We start from the raw sequence: 13,832 nt of genomic DNA, 5'->3' as shown, positions 1-13,832 counted from the left end.
TGCTACACGCAGTTTTTTGCCAACCAGGCAGAGGGTCTTGGAAGCCTATATCCAAGACTACCTTTCCAAGGGAGCCCTGGAGGAGGTACCGGCAGGGGAGAAGGGTTCAGGGATTTATTCCCTGGTATTTCTGGTACCCAAAAAAACGGGAGATCTTCGGATGATTATAGATTTGAGATTTCTCAATCGTTTCATAAAAAGGACCAGGTTCCGCATGGAAACCATAAGGTCAGTCAGCCACCTCCTCAACCCTGGGGATGTGATGGCTACTCTGGACCTCAAAGACGCTTACCTCCACATCCCGATCCACCCTTCCTCCCGGAAGTTTCTCAGGATCGCGGTCCAGATATCAGGTGTGTGCAAACATTTCCAGTTTGCCGCCCTTCCCTTCGGAATCTCTTCTGCCCCCCTGATCTTCACCAAGGTGGTAGTATCGGTAGTGGCAGCATTGAGACTCCAAGGTCTGACCATTGTCCCTTACCTGGACGACTGGCTTCTTCTAGCCTCTTCAGTCCCTCTACTTTCCCACCAACTTCATGTCGCAATATCCTTTCTGCTCCGCCTAGGCTGGATGGTCAACTGGTCGAAGTCGAACGTGAGCCCTTCGACTTCTATCCACTATCTAGGATTCATAGTCGACTCTTTACAGATGTCCCTCCGGTTGACACCAGAAAGAAGAATGCGGATTCAGGACCTAGCAAGGTTCCTTTACGTACCACGACGAGTCTCCATACGGACCCTCATGAAGATGGTTGGGCTCATGTCAGCGGCTGCGGATGCAGTCCCTTGGGCTTTATGGCACCTCCGACCCCTTCAATCGGAGGTCTTAAGCAAGTGGAACGGCAGCCCCAGGGGGCTAGATTCCCTGTGCTCCCTATCCAATCAATCCCGGAATTCCCTCAGATGGTGGTTTCATCTACCAGAAGGGAGGTCTATGACCCAACCAGCTTGGCTCATATTGACCACGGACGCGTCCCTTGTAGGCTGGGGCGCTCATCTAGACGGGTCCCCAGTTCGGGGGTCCTGGTCTCCTCAGGAGCGGCATCTTTCCTCAAATCTCCGCGAGATGCGTGCTATCCGGCTAGCCCTCCTTCACTTCGCCCCTCAAATTCGGGGCAAAGCAGTGAAAGTCCAGTCAGACAACATGACTGCCGTGCTTTATATAAACAAGCAAGGGGGCACAAGATCCGTACCCCTTCTCTTAGAGATTGGGGTAATTCTTCGGTGGGCAGAGCTGAACCTATCCCATCTATCCGCCACTCACATCAAAGGCTCCCTCAATGTCATCGCGGACCGCCTAAGTCGTGGCCTACCGACCATGGAATGGTCATTACATCCGGAGATCTTCAAACAGTTAATCCTCAGGTGGGGGATGCCAGAGGTGGATCTCATGGCAACCAAGTTCAACGCCAAGGTACAGAGGTTCTGTTCCCTTTACAGGGAGGACAACCCCCTGGCGATAGATGCTCTGACAATACCGTGGAGGTTCAGGCTGGCGTACATCTTCCCTCCTTTTTCCATGATCCCGAGGGTATTGATGAAAATCCGTCAGGATCAGGCCTCGGTAATAGCCATCATACCGTTCTGGCCCAGGAGATCCTGGTTTACCCAGCTCATTCAGATGAGTCGGGGACAATATTGGAGACTCCCCCCGGAGCAGACCCTGGTGTCGTGGGACACGCATCTCTGCCCAGATCTGCACAGATTCAACCTGACAGCCTGGAGGTTGACCAGTCCCTTCCCAGAGTGGAAGGGCTCTCTGAGTCGGTCCTGAGAACTTTATCGCATTCCAGAGCAGAGTCTACCAGAAAGGCCTACTCTCGGATTATGAGGATCTTCGCCTCTTGGTGTAGCTCCAACCAGGTGACGTCCGCAGATCCGCCCCTCGCAGCGATCTTACAGTTCCTCCAGGATGGGATTGTCATGGTCTTACCTCCTTGCTGTTCCCTTCGTTTGACATGTGCTGGCGGCCATCTTGGTTTCTGGGTTTTCCTGTAGCCTCCCACCCTGCGGCTCCTCCTTCCCACTGGGAGGAGCTGGATGCCCAGCTCATATATATAGGAGGTCTGTGGCTTCAGTTCCTTGCTTGGTCCTCCTGTGTTCACATGCTTCCAAGACTGCTGCTGCTTCTGGTTCCTGATCCTGGCCTCGTCTGACTACCCCGTTGGTTCCTGATTCCGGCTTCGTCTGACTACCCCGTTGGTTCCTGATTCCGGCTTCGTCTGACTACCCCGTTGGTTCCTGTTCCTGGCTTCGTCTGACTACCCTTCTGGTTCCTGACCTCTGTCTCCGCAAGACCCTGCTTCGGTTTAGCCATCCGTTCGGACTTTGCTTACGGCTTGCTCTTCAATAAAACCTTCTTATTTTCCACTTATCTCTTGTTGTACGTCTGGTTCATGGTTCCATAACATTAGGACCAAGCCATGAATTCTGACGGTACAGGGCCACCCTCGCTACCTACGCTGGTTGCCAGACTTGATCAGCAGGATCACCTGTTGGGTCGGTTCGCTGTGGCGTTGCAAACCCTGCTTGAACGCACGGCTCATTTAGCTTCCGTTGCCGATGGGTCGGTTGTCGCTCCTGGGCCCGCTCCTACTGCCGCTCCGGTTGTTGCGCCAGAGTCTACCCTGACACCTGTTGCTGCGCCTGTGGTGTTTCAGGGTATGACCGGTTCTGCCCCCCTTCCACAGCGCTTTGGGGGAGAGCCAACTCAGTGCCGAGGTTTCCTTAACCAGGTGGGCATTTACTTCGAGTTGCTGCCACATGCCTTTCCTACTGAGAGATCAAGGGTGGGCTTCTTGATCTCGCTGCTCTCGGACAAGGCCTTGGCCTGGGCCAGCCCTTTATGGGAGAACAACAATCCGGTGGTTGCCGAGTTTTCCGGTTTTGTTGCTTCTCTTCGGAAGGTATTCGATGTGCCGGCTCGTGCTGCCTCTGCTGCGACGCTCCTTATGTCCATCAGACAGGGTTCACGATCCGTAGCTGAATACGCCATTGAGTTTCGTACCCTGGCAGCAGAGGTGGGCTGGAATAATGAGGCTCTGGTCGCTGCTTTCTCTCATGGTCTCTCGGATGCCTTGAAGGATGAGGTTGCAGCTAAGGACCTACCAGTGGAGCTCGAGTCTCTTATTTCTTTCCTGATTTTGATTGACACCAGACTCAGGGAGAGACCTTCCTTTAAGGAGAGCCTGCGGAGGTCTCCTAACAGATTGGCGCCTACGTTTGCTGTCCCACCCGTGCCTCCCTCTCCTCCCACGCCTCCTGGGGATGACTTGTCTGGGGGTGAACCCATGCAGCGGGGGTTTGCTCGCCTGTCTGAGGGGGAGAAGGTACTCCGGAGACGCGAGGGCCGATGCATGTACTGTGGTCTCGGTGGGCATTTTCGGTTGGCATGTCCGAACCGTCCGGGAGAACGCTCGCACCTGAGGTCCTGTCGGGGGCAGACCTTGGGTGGAGTCTCCTCGTCCCCGGTTTCCCGTGTTGACAAACCACTGATCACGGTTGTCCTCTCCTGGGTCGGGGGCTCGGTGACGACCCAGGCATTGGTGGACTCTGGTGCTGGTGGTTTGTTCATTGATAGAGTGTTCGTTGCCGCCAATTCCATTCCTCTGCAGCCTCGAGGTTCCCCACTGGCTCTTGAGGCGATAGACGGCAGACCCCTTCTGCCGCCACACGTGACTCATGAGACCCTTCCAGTGGGGATAGCCATTGGTGCCGTTCACAGAGAGTCGGTCTGTCTCCAGGTTATTTCGTCTCCACACTACTCGGTGGTCTTGGGGTACCCCTGGCTCCAGAAGCATAATCCGACTTTCGATTGGAGATCGGTCGAGATCCTCTCGTGGTCACCGCAGTGTGGGGCTAGTTGCATCCATGGGCCTGTCAAGTTGCTGTGTACTTCCTCGGACTCTCTGTTGCCTCCTGAATACGAAGAGTACCGGGATGTATTCGATAAGGTGCGCGCGGTTGCCCTACCTCCGCACCGCCCATACGATTGTGCCATAGAGTTACAATCCGGTGCCGTTCCTCCTCGTGGCAAAGTCTATCCACTGTCGGTAGCGGAGAATGAGGCCATGGAGGAGTACGTGAGGGAGGCGCTTTCACGCGGACACATTCGCAAATCCTCGTCCCCGGCAGGGGCTGGATTTTTCTTTGTGAAAAAGAAGGGCGGCGAGTTGAGGCCTTGCATCGATTACAGGGGTCTCAATCGCATCACGATCAAGAACGCTTACCCGATACCCTTGATTTCCGAGCTGTTCGATCGCCTCAAAGGGGCCACGGTCTTTACCAAACTCGACCTGAGGGCGGCATATAACCTGGTAAGGATCAAGGCGGGCGATGAGTGGAAGACCGCGTTTAACACCAGGACCGGTCATTATGAATCCTTGGTTATGCCCTTTGGGTTGTGCAATGCGCCCGCAGTCTTCCAGGAATTCATCAACGATGTTTTCCGTGACCTGTTGCAGCAATGTGTGGTGGTCTATTTGGATGACATCTTGGTATATTCTGCATCCATGGAGGCCCACATTCTGGATGTCAGACGAGTGTTGCAACGCTTACGAGAGAACAAGCTGTTCGGTAAGCTTGAGAAATGCGAATTTCACCGATCCCAGGTAACCTTCTTAGGTTACATCATTTCCGCTGAGGGGTTCTCCATGGATCCTGAGAAGGTTTCGGCTGTCTTACAGTGGCCCCAGCCCAGTGGGCTTCGTGCCCTGCAGCGCTTTTTGGGCTTCGCCAATTATTATCGGAAGTTCATCAGGGACTTTTCCATGCTAGCCAAGCCTCTCACGGATCTGACCAGGAAGGGCAGTAATCCTCAGGTCTGGCCGCTCGAGGCCATCCGAGCTTTTGAGGCTCTAAAGTCCGCCTTTGTGTCGGCTCCGATTCTGTCGCATCCCAACCCTGGGTTGCCTTTTGTCCTCGAGGTGGACGCGTCTGAGACGGGAGTAGGCGCCCTCCTGTCTCAGCGTAGAACACCAGAGGGTCCTCTGCTTCCTTGTGGGTTTTACTCCCGGAAACTGTCTTCCGCGGAGTGCAACTATCAGATTGGTGACAGGGAGTTATTGGCCATCGTGCAGGCCCTTAAAGAATGGAGGCACTTGCTCGAGGGCTCGGTGGTTCCGGTTCTCATCCTGACGGACCACAAGAATCTGACCTACCTCTCTGAGGCCAAGAGATTGACACCACGTCAGGCCAGATGGGCTCTGTTCTTGTCACGTTTTAATTACGTGGTCTCCTACCTACCTGGCTCCAAGAACATCAGAGCGGATGCCTTATCACGGCAGTACTCCGAGCTGTCCGGGGAGGAGTCGATTCCAACTACGGTCATACCCCCGAATCAGATCCTGGCCGCTATTCGCACCAGCCTGACTTCTCCTCTGGGTGAGCAGATTTTGGCGGCTCAATCTGGTGCTCCCTCTGGGAGACCCAACGGCAGATGTTTTGTGCCTGAGGAGTTGCGCACTCGGTTGTTGCGAACCTACCATAACTCCAAGGCCGCGGGGCACCCTGGAAAGAATCAGCTGTCCTGGGCGGTTTCACGTCTGTTCTGGTGGCCTTCTCTACGTTCCGACATCGCCGCATATGTAGCGGCATGCTCCGTTTGTGCCCAGAGTAAGTCCCCTCGGCACCTTCCGTTGGGCCTTTTGCAACCCATAGCCACCGGGGAGCGTCCATGGTCACACCTGGGGATGGATTTCATTGTGGACCTCCCTGCATCCCGAGGCCATACGGTCATTCTCATGATTGTGGATCGGTTTTCCAAAATGTGCCACTGTGTTCCTCTCAAGAAGTTACCCTCTGCACAAGAGTTGGCCTCGATTTTTGCCAGGGAGGTCTTCCGGTTGCACGGTTTGCCCAAGGAGATTGTGTCGGATCGGGGGAGTCAGTTTGTGTCCAGGTTCTGGCGCGCCTTTTGCTCCCAGTTGGGGATTCATCTCTCTTTCTCCTCGGCCTACCACCCTCAGTCCAATGGGGCCGCAGAACGATCCAATCAGGCCTTGGAGCAATTCCTTCGTTGCTATGTCTCCGATCACCAAGACAATTGGGTTGACCTCCTGCCTTGGGCTGAGTTTGCCAGGAACACGGCGGTGAACTCTTCCTCTGGGACGTCTCCCTTCATGGCCAATTATGGGTTCCAACCTGCCGTGTTACCGGAGGTATTCTCTCCCCAGGATATTCCGGCTGTGGAGGATCACCTTTCCGTCCTACGTGCTTCTTGGGTACAGATCCAGAGGTCCCTTGAGGTCTCTGCGCAGCGCCAGAAACTCCAGGCTGATCGCAGACGAGCGCCCGCTCCTTCCTACCAGGTCGGAGACCGCGTATGGTTGTCCACCCGCAACCTCAACCTTCGAGTGCCCACTCCCAAGCTGGCGCCTCGCTTTGTTGGTCCCTTCCGAGTGCTTCGCAGGGTAAACCCGGTAGCCTATGCCCTTGCGCTTCCTCCTGGCATGCGGATCTCCAACGTGTTTCATGTCTCCCTGTTGAAGCCACTGGTGTGTAATCGTTTCACTTCCTCGATTCCTCGGCCTCGTCCGGTCCAAGTGGGCAATCGTGAGGAGTATGAGGTGAGCAATATCCTGGACTCACGCCTGGTCCGCGGCCGGTGCAGTTTTTGGTCCATTGGCGTGGTTATGGTCCAGAGGAGCGTTCCTGGGTTCCCTCCGCAGATGTCCATGCTCCTGCTTTGCTCCGAGCCTTCCACGCACGCTTCCCTCAGAAACCGTTCCTTACTCCGCGGAGGAGGGGCCCTTGAGGGGGAGGTACTGTCATGGTCTTACCTCCTTGCTGTTCCCTTCGTTTGACATGTGCTGGCGGCCATCTTGGTTTCTGGGTTTTCCTGTAGCCTCCCACCCTGCGGCTCCTCCTTCCCACTGGGAGGAGCTGGATGCCCAGCTCATATATATAGGAGGTCTGTGGCTTCAGTTCCTTGCTTGGTCCTCCTGTGTTCACATGCTTCCAAGACTGCTGCTGCTTCTGGTTCCTGATCCTGGCCTCGTCTGACTACCCCGTTGGTTCCTGATTCCGGCTTCGTCTGACTACCCCGTTGGTTCCTGATTCCGGCTTCGTCTGACTACCCCGTTGGTTCCTGTTCCTGGCTTCGTCTGACTACCCTTCTGGTTCCTGACCTCTGTCTCCGCAAGACCCTGCTTCGGTTTAGCCATCCGTTCGGACTTTGCTTACGGCTTGCTCTTCAATAAAACCTTCTTATTTTCCACTTATCTCTTGTTGTACGTCTGGTTCATGGTTCCATGACAGGGATAGACAGAGGTCTCTCCCCTTCTACCCTGAAGGTCCACGTTTTTGCCATCTCGGCCTGTCTTAACAGACCATATTCTCGGGACCCGCTCATCAAGCGCTTCCTTAAAGGAGCGGAAAGATTGAAGCCTACAATACTGAGACCCGTTCCTCAATGGGATTTGTCAGTTGTTCTTAAGGGGCTAGCATCTCCCCCCTTTGAACCCTTGGAGGAGGCAAGTTTTAAACTTTTAACTCTTAAGATAGTTTTTCTTCTGGCCATAACTTCGGCCAAAAGAGTCTCGGAGCTTCAAGCTTTCTCCGCATCTTACCCTTATACCATGTTTCTACAAGACAGGGTCCTTCTGAAATTTCTACCTTACTTTAGACCTAAGGTTTCTACCTTCCAAAATATTAATCAGGTAGTCTCTCTACCTGTATTGCTCTCTGCCTCCTCCTCTGATGCTCCAGTTCGACATCCACTGGACATAGCTAGATGCCTTCAGATCTATGTGGATAGATCTAAAGAATTCAGGTTGGATGAAAATCTCTTTATCCTGTTTGCCGGTAAGTCAAAAGGCCGGAAAGCGTCTAAGACGACTATTAGTCGCTGGGTTAAGGAGGCCATTAGGAAAGCCTTTATTTCCCAAGCCTTAGATCCTCCGGAGTTTGTGAGGGCCCATTCTACAAGGGCCGTAGCTACCTCTGTTGCGGAAAGAAGTCTTCTCCCCCTAGAGTTGATCTGTAAGGCAGCCTCCTGGAGCTCTGAGTCTACCTTCATCTCCCATTATAGGATCGATGCTAGGATATCGGAGTTCTCGGCCTTTGGGCAGACAGTCCTTACTTCTGCCGAGCATGAGGACCCTCCCTAGGGGATTCTTCTTGCTATCTCCCCATCTGTGCTGCTGGTAGGACGTAAGGGAATCGTTAATTTCTAACGATAATTTGTTTTCCCTTAGTCCTAACAGCAGCACACAAATTTCCCGCCCTAAAGTACTTTTTTTCTTGTAACATACACGGTGGGCTGGGGGATGAACCCCTCCCTTTAAGGGAGCTGGAGTTCTTTTATTGGTTTAATCTTTGGGCTCATTAAAATTCCGCCGGTCCTACCAGTCCACGGGGGGCAGTTAACCCCATCTGTGCTGCTGTTAGGACTAAGGGAAAACAAATTATCGTTAGAAATTAACGATTCTTGTCTGCAAACTTTTTGAGGGCCACGGAACGGAGCAACGGACGCAGACAGCACATGGAGTGCTGTCCACATCTTTTGCAGCCCCATTAAAGTGAATAGGTCCGCATTCGGAACCAAACAACATTCATGTGAATGTTCCCTAACGCGGTACTGGTTAAAGAAGTTGTCCCACAAAAAAAAAAAAAATCTACTTTTTTCAAATCAGCACCAGGATCTGAATACTTTTGTGATTTCATTTAATTAAAAATTTACTATAGCCAGTGGGCAATTCAATTAAATGTATCCATATAGTGCCACCTGGAATTTGTTCTTTTATTCTCTGTTCACACTGAGAAAGTTGCACATGCTCAGTTCAATCCTTCAACTGCCACCAGCTGGATCTGTTAGAAGCTGTGACAGTTACAGGGAGAGAACTGCAACAGAAAGGACATGCCCCCTCAGCTGTGATAGGGAGAGAGCTGCAGTAGAAAGAACACAGCAATTAGGGACCATTCACACATCCATATGTGTTTTGCGGATCCGCGGAATCCACAAAACACGGACTTGTTCCGAGTGAGATAAGGTGTCGCCAGAGGTTTCTGGCAGCAGCTTCTTCCCCTATCACCATTGAAAACACATACGTGCTTGGCCAAGTGTGCCTATATATGGAGGAGGTTGAGAGGAGTTGCTGTCAGCGATCTACGGTATATAGTCAGTTTTAGAGTTTGCAGTGTTTTTCTATACTTGCTATTGTATCTCCTTTCTCTGCTGTTCAGTGGTTTTTCTATATCATGTCCTTGATCTATTGTTATCTTCTTCATCTTTCTACTATAATGCATCTAGCCTAGTTAATTAGATTTTCTGGTTTTATGTAAATCCAGGTTGATCATTGTATAACTTTTCTAGTATACTTTATGTGGCACATTTATTCAGACTGGCGTTTAACTCTGGCAGTGGATCCGCCGGAGTTATAAAGAGGCGCCGGTCTCTACATAACTTTGGCGGATCCACTGCCGCTTCCTTGCTGTCTTACATTTAGACCATTTTCTATGCCTGAAACAGGCGTAGAAAATGGTAAATGAGAAGGGCCTGCTGTCCCATCCCCTTCCCCACCGACGTCACTCCCACTTTTTTTAAGACCTGCCGTGAGCGGAGAGAAGTCGCAGATTGCAGCGTGAAGGACCTTAGCGCTGCAATCTGCGCCAGAAATACGCCTAATTTAGTCATATTTCTATTTAATAAATGACCCCTTATATTTCAATTCTTCACCTTCTCCCAGATCTCAGCATGCTGTGAACAAAAACATTGGGGCAAATTTATTATTTATGCGCCAGAAAAATACTGTGAAAAAGTTATAAACAGCACATTTGCAACTTTTTCAACACCACTTGTGCAAAAAATGTTGTGCAAGTGTCACTTCTCCACCGGCCACGCCACTTTAAAAAAAAAGGGGGCATGGCAAGGGTGGGGCCATCGGCAACACATTTATCATCTTGTATGCCAGTTTTCTGGTGTAAAAGAACAGTGTAATCTTCACTAGCACAGTATGGGCGCACAGCCTGCAGGTCTATGATGAACCCGCCCCATTCTTCTTAAATCCAGTGGATTAAAACCATAGTTAGCTAAGGAGTCAATATATTTGTATCCAGTCTAGACAATTTTCTTGGAGGCGGTGTTCTTCTTCAACTGTGTCCAGTGATTTTCAGACCGTCTGTGATCAGTAGGGGTGTTTCTGAGCAAGAGACTCTAAGAAGACCTCCCAACTCTCCCCGACAGATGATGCCGGGGGAGAGAAGGATCGGTGGAAGTGAATATTTTTGCCTGATCCTTTTGTTTTCCTGGGGAAAAAAGCCACCATCAGAATTGTCTTTCAGTGGCTTTCTCCTCTCTCCCCACTGAGTACACATACATCTTCAGCCAAGCCAAACATGTATGAGTTTAGGAGATCCGGGAGGGAATCGGGAGAGAGAGACTGACTTATATAATGACTTAAAAGGAGCAGTGGGCCAGACAACAGAAGTTCAAGGATTACTCCTTTCTCAGTCATTCACGGTTGAGATCAGAATACCTGTTGTATGCAGTGGTCAGAGGTGGACGGGGAACATTACATTATTTCCATATCTACCATGCACTTCTATGGGTGTTACAAAAACAGTGGAGGATGGCCTACTGTGCTGAATACGATGGGTATTCCAACCCCTTTAAGATCTAGTATATCACACCAGCGGCCAAAAGAATTGAAGGAAGAGATTGCTTGCACCTCCACCTCCCAGCAGCAGTGTTGTCTTCTTCCACCGAATGTGTTAGTTAATATGCCATTACTGCAGAAACGTTCAGTACACCAAGAAACGACTCATTCGTCGCTCAATCATACCGATCATCGCCTTGTGTAAAAGTACCTTAATGGGTAGAGGTTCGACTGTCGGGACCCCCATTTTTTAGAATAAGGGTCCATTCACGCAACCGTATTTGTGGGTCCGTATCTGTTCTGCAATTTTGCAGACCCATTCATTTTAATGGCCCCGGAAAAAAAAGATAAGAGATTGTCTGCGGGCAAGAATAGGCATTTCTGTCATAGGGCTGGTAGTGTGCGTTACGCAAAAATGTGGAACGCACACGACCGGTACCCATGTTTTGCAGACCGCAAAACACTTACGGTCATATGAATGGACCCTAAAGGGATGATAGCGCTTTTATTTTTACGCAATGATGCTCTTGGCCTACGTTATCCATCGCTGAGTCCTCCAGAACCAGACATGCTCCTGTAATCAACTCTCTATTCAAGCGAGGAACCCGCAACGACATCCATATACTCTAACAGGGCAGGGGGGGGGGGGGGGGGAATCCAGAGAACAGTGGTTTCCGACAAATACACTAACTCTGATATCACAAAAGTTTTGCCACATGACAAACTCAGCTCTGCCGTATCTGTACTTGATGTTTAGGGACTATTACACTAAGATGTGCCACTCAGAAGGATCGAAGCAACGGCACAGCTGTTGCTGACTTCTTTGAGAAATTAATTTTCACCATCAGGTCTTCACCAAATGATGCTTGTAATAAAAATGTAAAATTATAGGGGGGAAAAAATGACAAAAGTTCTCTCCTAGGACCAATTATATATTTTAATTAATATACAATTTTCAATACAGCTTAGGGGTTTTATTTTTTAAGTGGTGGCAGAGTGACTCCGCTGGAGCATAACTTTGATGGCGGATCTGCCCTGCGGCGTTATAAGTCGCAATCTCCGTATGTTTTCTACTAAACTAAGACTTGCAGTGACAAGGGCGTTTTACACTTGTGGCAAAAATAGTGACTTCATTCTGTATGCGGCTCCATGTGCAGGTAGGAGAGATTTTGCTAAGCTTTCTAGTCTTTAATGCCAAGTACATTTATTAAACATTTTAGATATTTTTAGTCCTACACAATTATGAGAAGGTGTCGAATTTAGCATCTAAACATAAAAAAAAACGGCTGAGAGTAACGCTAGATAATTAGCATACGATGGGGCCAGTTCATCTCTACAGGGACTAGAACGTTAGTAGACAAGGGACCGATGAGTCGGCCCAAACGTCATTGAAAGAGTTTGGGGGCAGACAAGAACAAGGGGCTCTTGTTCTGTGTTGGAATACATTCTTTCTTCTATACTCAAGCACTTCTTCTCTGTCTGCAGGTGAACCTCCTCATCCTTCTGGTCACTCTTCACAAGATGCTGCGCTCCTCTTCCGTCCTAAAGCCAGATTCCAGTCGACTAGAAAACATCAAGTGAGACCTCTCAGCGACCTCCCACTTCTTCTCGTTCTCCATTTATGACCCATACTTGTGCCTTTATCTTTTCTATCAGATATGTTTTATAGAATATGTTTTTTTCCTTCTTCTTTCTTAGGTCCTGGGCCTTGGGGGCCGTTACCTTGCTGTTCCTTCTTGGTCTCACTTGGGCGTTCGGCCTTCTTTTTATTAATAAGGAGTCTCTGGTCCTGGCGTACCTCTTTACTACCTTCAATGCTCTGCAGGGCTTGTTCATCTTCATCTTCCACTGCGCTCTGCAGAAGAAGGTTAGTGCTCGATGCAGAACATCTCTAACGTTAGGCTTGCGGGGAGTCTCACAAATAACATGGCCTTAAACTGAAGGCCACTCCACTGCAATTATTCTCTGTAGAAACCTAGAAAACTGCTACTCACTAACCAGCAGACACCTACATAAAGTGCTGCTGTTACATAACACATAGGTAATGAAAACTGGGGAGTAATGGCACACAAACAATATAAGATCTGAGCACCACCACCACCGCCGTCACTTAGACTCACAGGTCTATGTAGGTGTTATACTCGGGTCTCGAGCTGTTGCGAAAGAACAACTTCCAGTGCCTGAAGCTGTCAGAGCTTGCTGGGAGTAGCTGGGAAATACACCTGTATAATAATATGAATATCACCAAGGGCTGAGGTTCAGTATGCCCCGGTAATGTGTTTCAGTGTATACTTCGGACAGACAAGGCAGATTGCAGTGTGATGGTATCCTTGTTGGTGCAGTTCGGTTCTATGTTAATATTGTGCATCCACTGCCCCCACAGGTACATAAGGAGTACAGTAAATGTCTGAGACACTCGTACTGCTGCGTGAGGGGCCCAGGAGCCGAACACGGTACCTTGAAGTCTACGGTTAACAGTCGATATTACACCCAGAGCCGGATCCGCAGGATGTGGAATGATACAGTGAGGAAACAGACAGAATCCTCCTTCATCGCTGGAGACCTCAACAGCACACCAACTCTGAATAGAGGTGTGTGTCTACCATTGCTGGTCTCTTTATATATAGGGGTTTGCTTTAGGCTATTACAGCTCCAGAATACTACGTCTTATTTTTATTAATGTCTTCCTCCCCCCCTTCCCCCAGGCACAATGGGAAACCACTTGCTGACAAATCCTGTGTTGCAGAGTCGTGTTGGCAGCAGCCCATACAACACGCTTATCACCGAGTCTGTGGGCTTCAGCCCATCTTCCCCAGGATACAATGCCACCGGTGAGATACGAAGCTAGATCTCGTTTTTTTATTTTATTATTATCTATTACATTTATTGGTACATAAAACAAATCTATGAAGCTACACCAAAACCAGGAACAAAAAGTGGGGTAGAGGTTTTAGCCCTGCTCCCCAGGACAGGGTGAATCTTGTCAAAACACAAACATATTAAATATGTCCCTTTTACCCAACTATTACTATACAATACCAAATGACACTTCCAATGCCCAAATAATAATACCGCCAAACAGTCCCTAAATAATACCACCATACAGGATATATACTAAAAGAGAAGTAACAATTAGTGCCCACACAACACCGTCACGTCACCGTTCAGTGTCCAAAAATAATGCCACACAACACCTATATAGTAAGGGGATATATAGTAAAGTTCCCAGTGGACTGG

The 13,832-nt window shown here is 49.9% G+C and overlaps 1 protein-coding gene across 8 annotated transcripts in view; it reads left to right on the top strand.

Annotated features, from left to right (window-relative positions):
• The window catches only part of ADGRL1 (adhesion G protein-coupled receptor L1), a 356,531-nt gene that overhangs the window by 325,139 nt on the left and 17,560 nt on the right, over window positions 1–13,832 (top strand). For all 8 annotated transcript variants that reach the window (XM_044279114.1, XM_044279111.1, XM_044279116.1 and 5 more), the window contains 4 exons: window positions 12,081–12,172; window positions 12,294–12,462; window positions 12,979–13,186; window positions 13,301–13,426. In XM_044279114.1, coding sequence (XP_044135049.1) covers window positions 12,081–12,172; window positions 12,294–12,462; window positions 12,979–13,186; window positions 13,301–13,426 — 595 coding nt within the window. The remainder of the gene's footprint in view (window positions 1–12,080; window positions 12,173–12,293; window positions 12,463–12,978; window positions 13,187–13,300; window positions 13,427–13,832) is intronic.

The sequence above is a fragment of the Bufo gargarizans genome, chromosome 2, assembly GCF_014858855.1.
Source record: "Bufo gargarizans isolate SCDJY-AF-19 chromosome 2, ASM1485885v1, whole genome shotgun sequence".
NCBI classification, from domain to species: domain Eukaryota; kingdom Metazoa; phylum Chordata; class Amphibia; order Anura; family Bufonidae; genus Bufo; species Bufo gargarizans.
The sequence above is the reverse complement of the archived record's forward strand: the minus strand, read 5'-3'. Positions and strand labels throughout refer to the sequence as shown.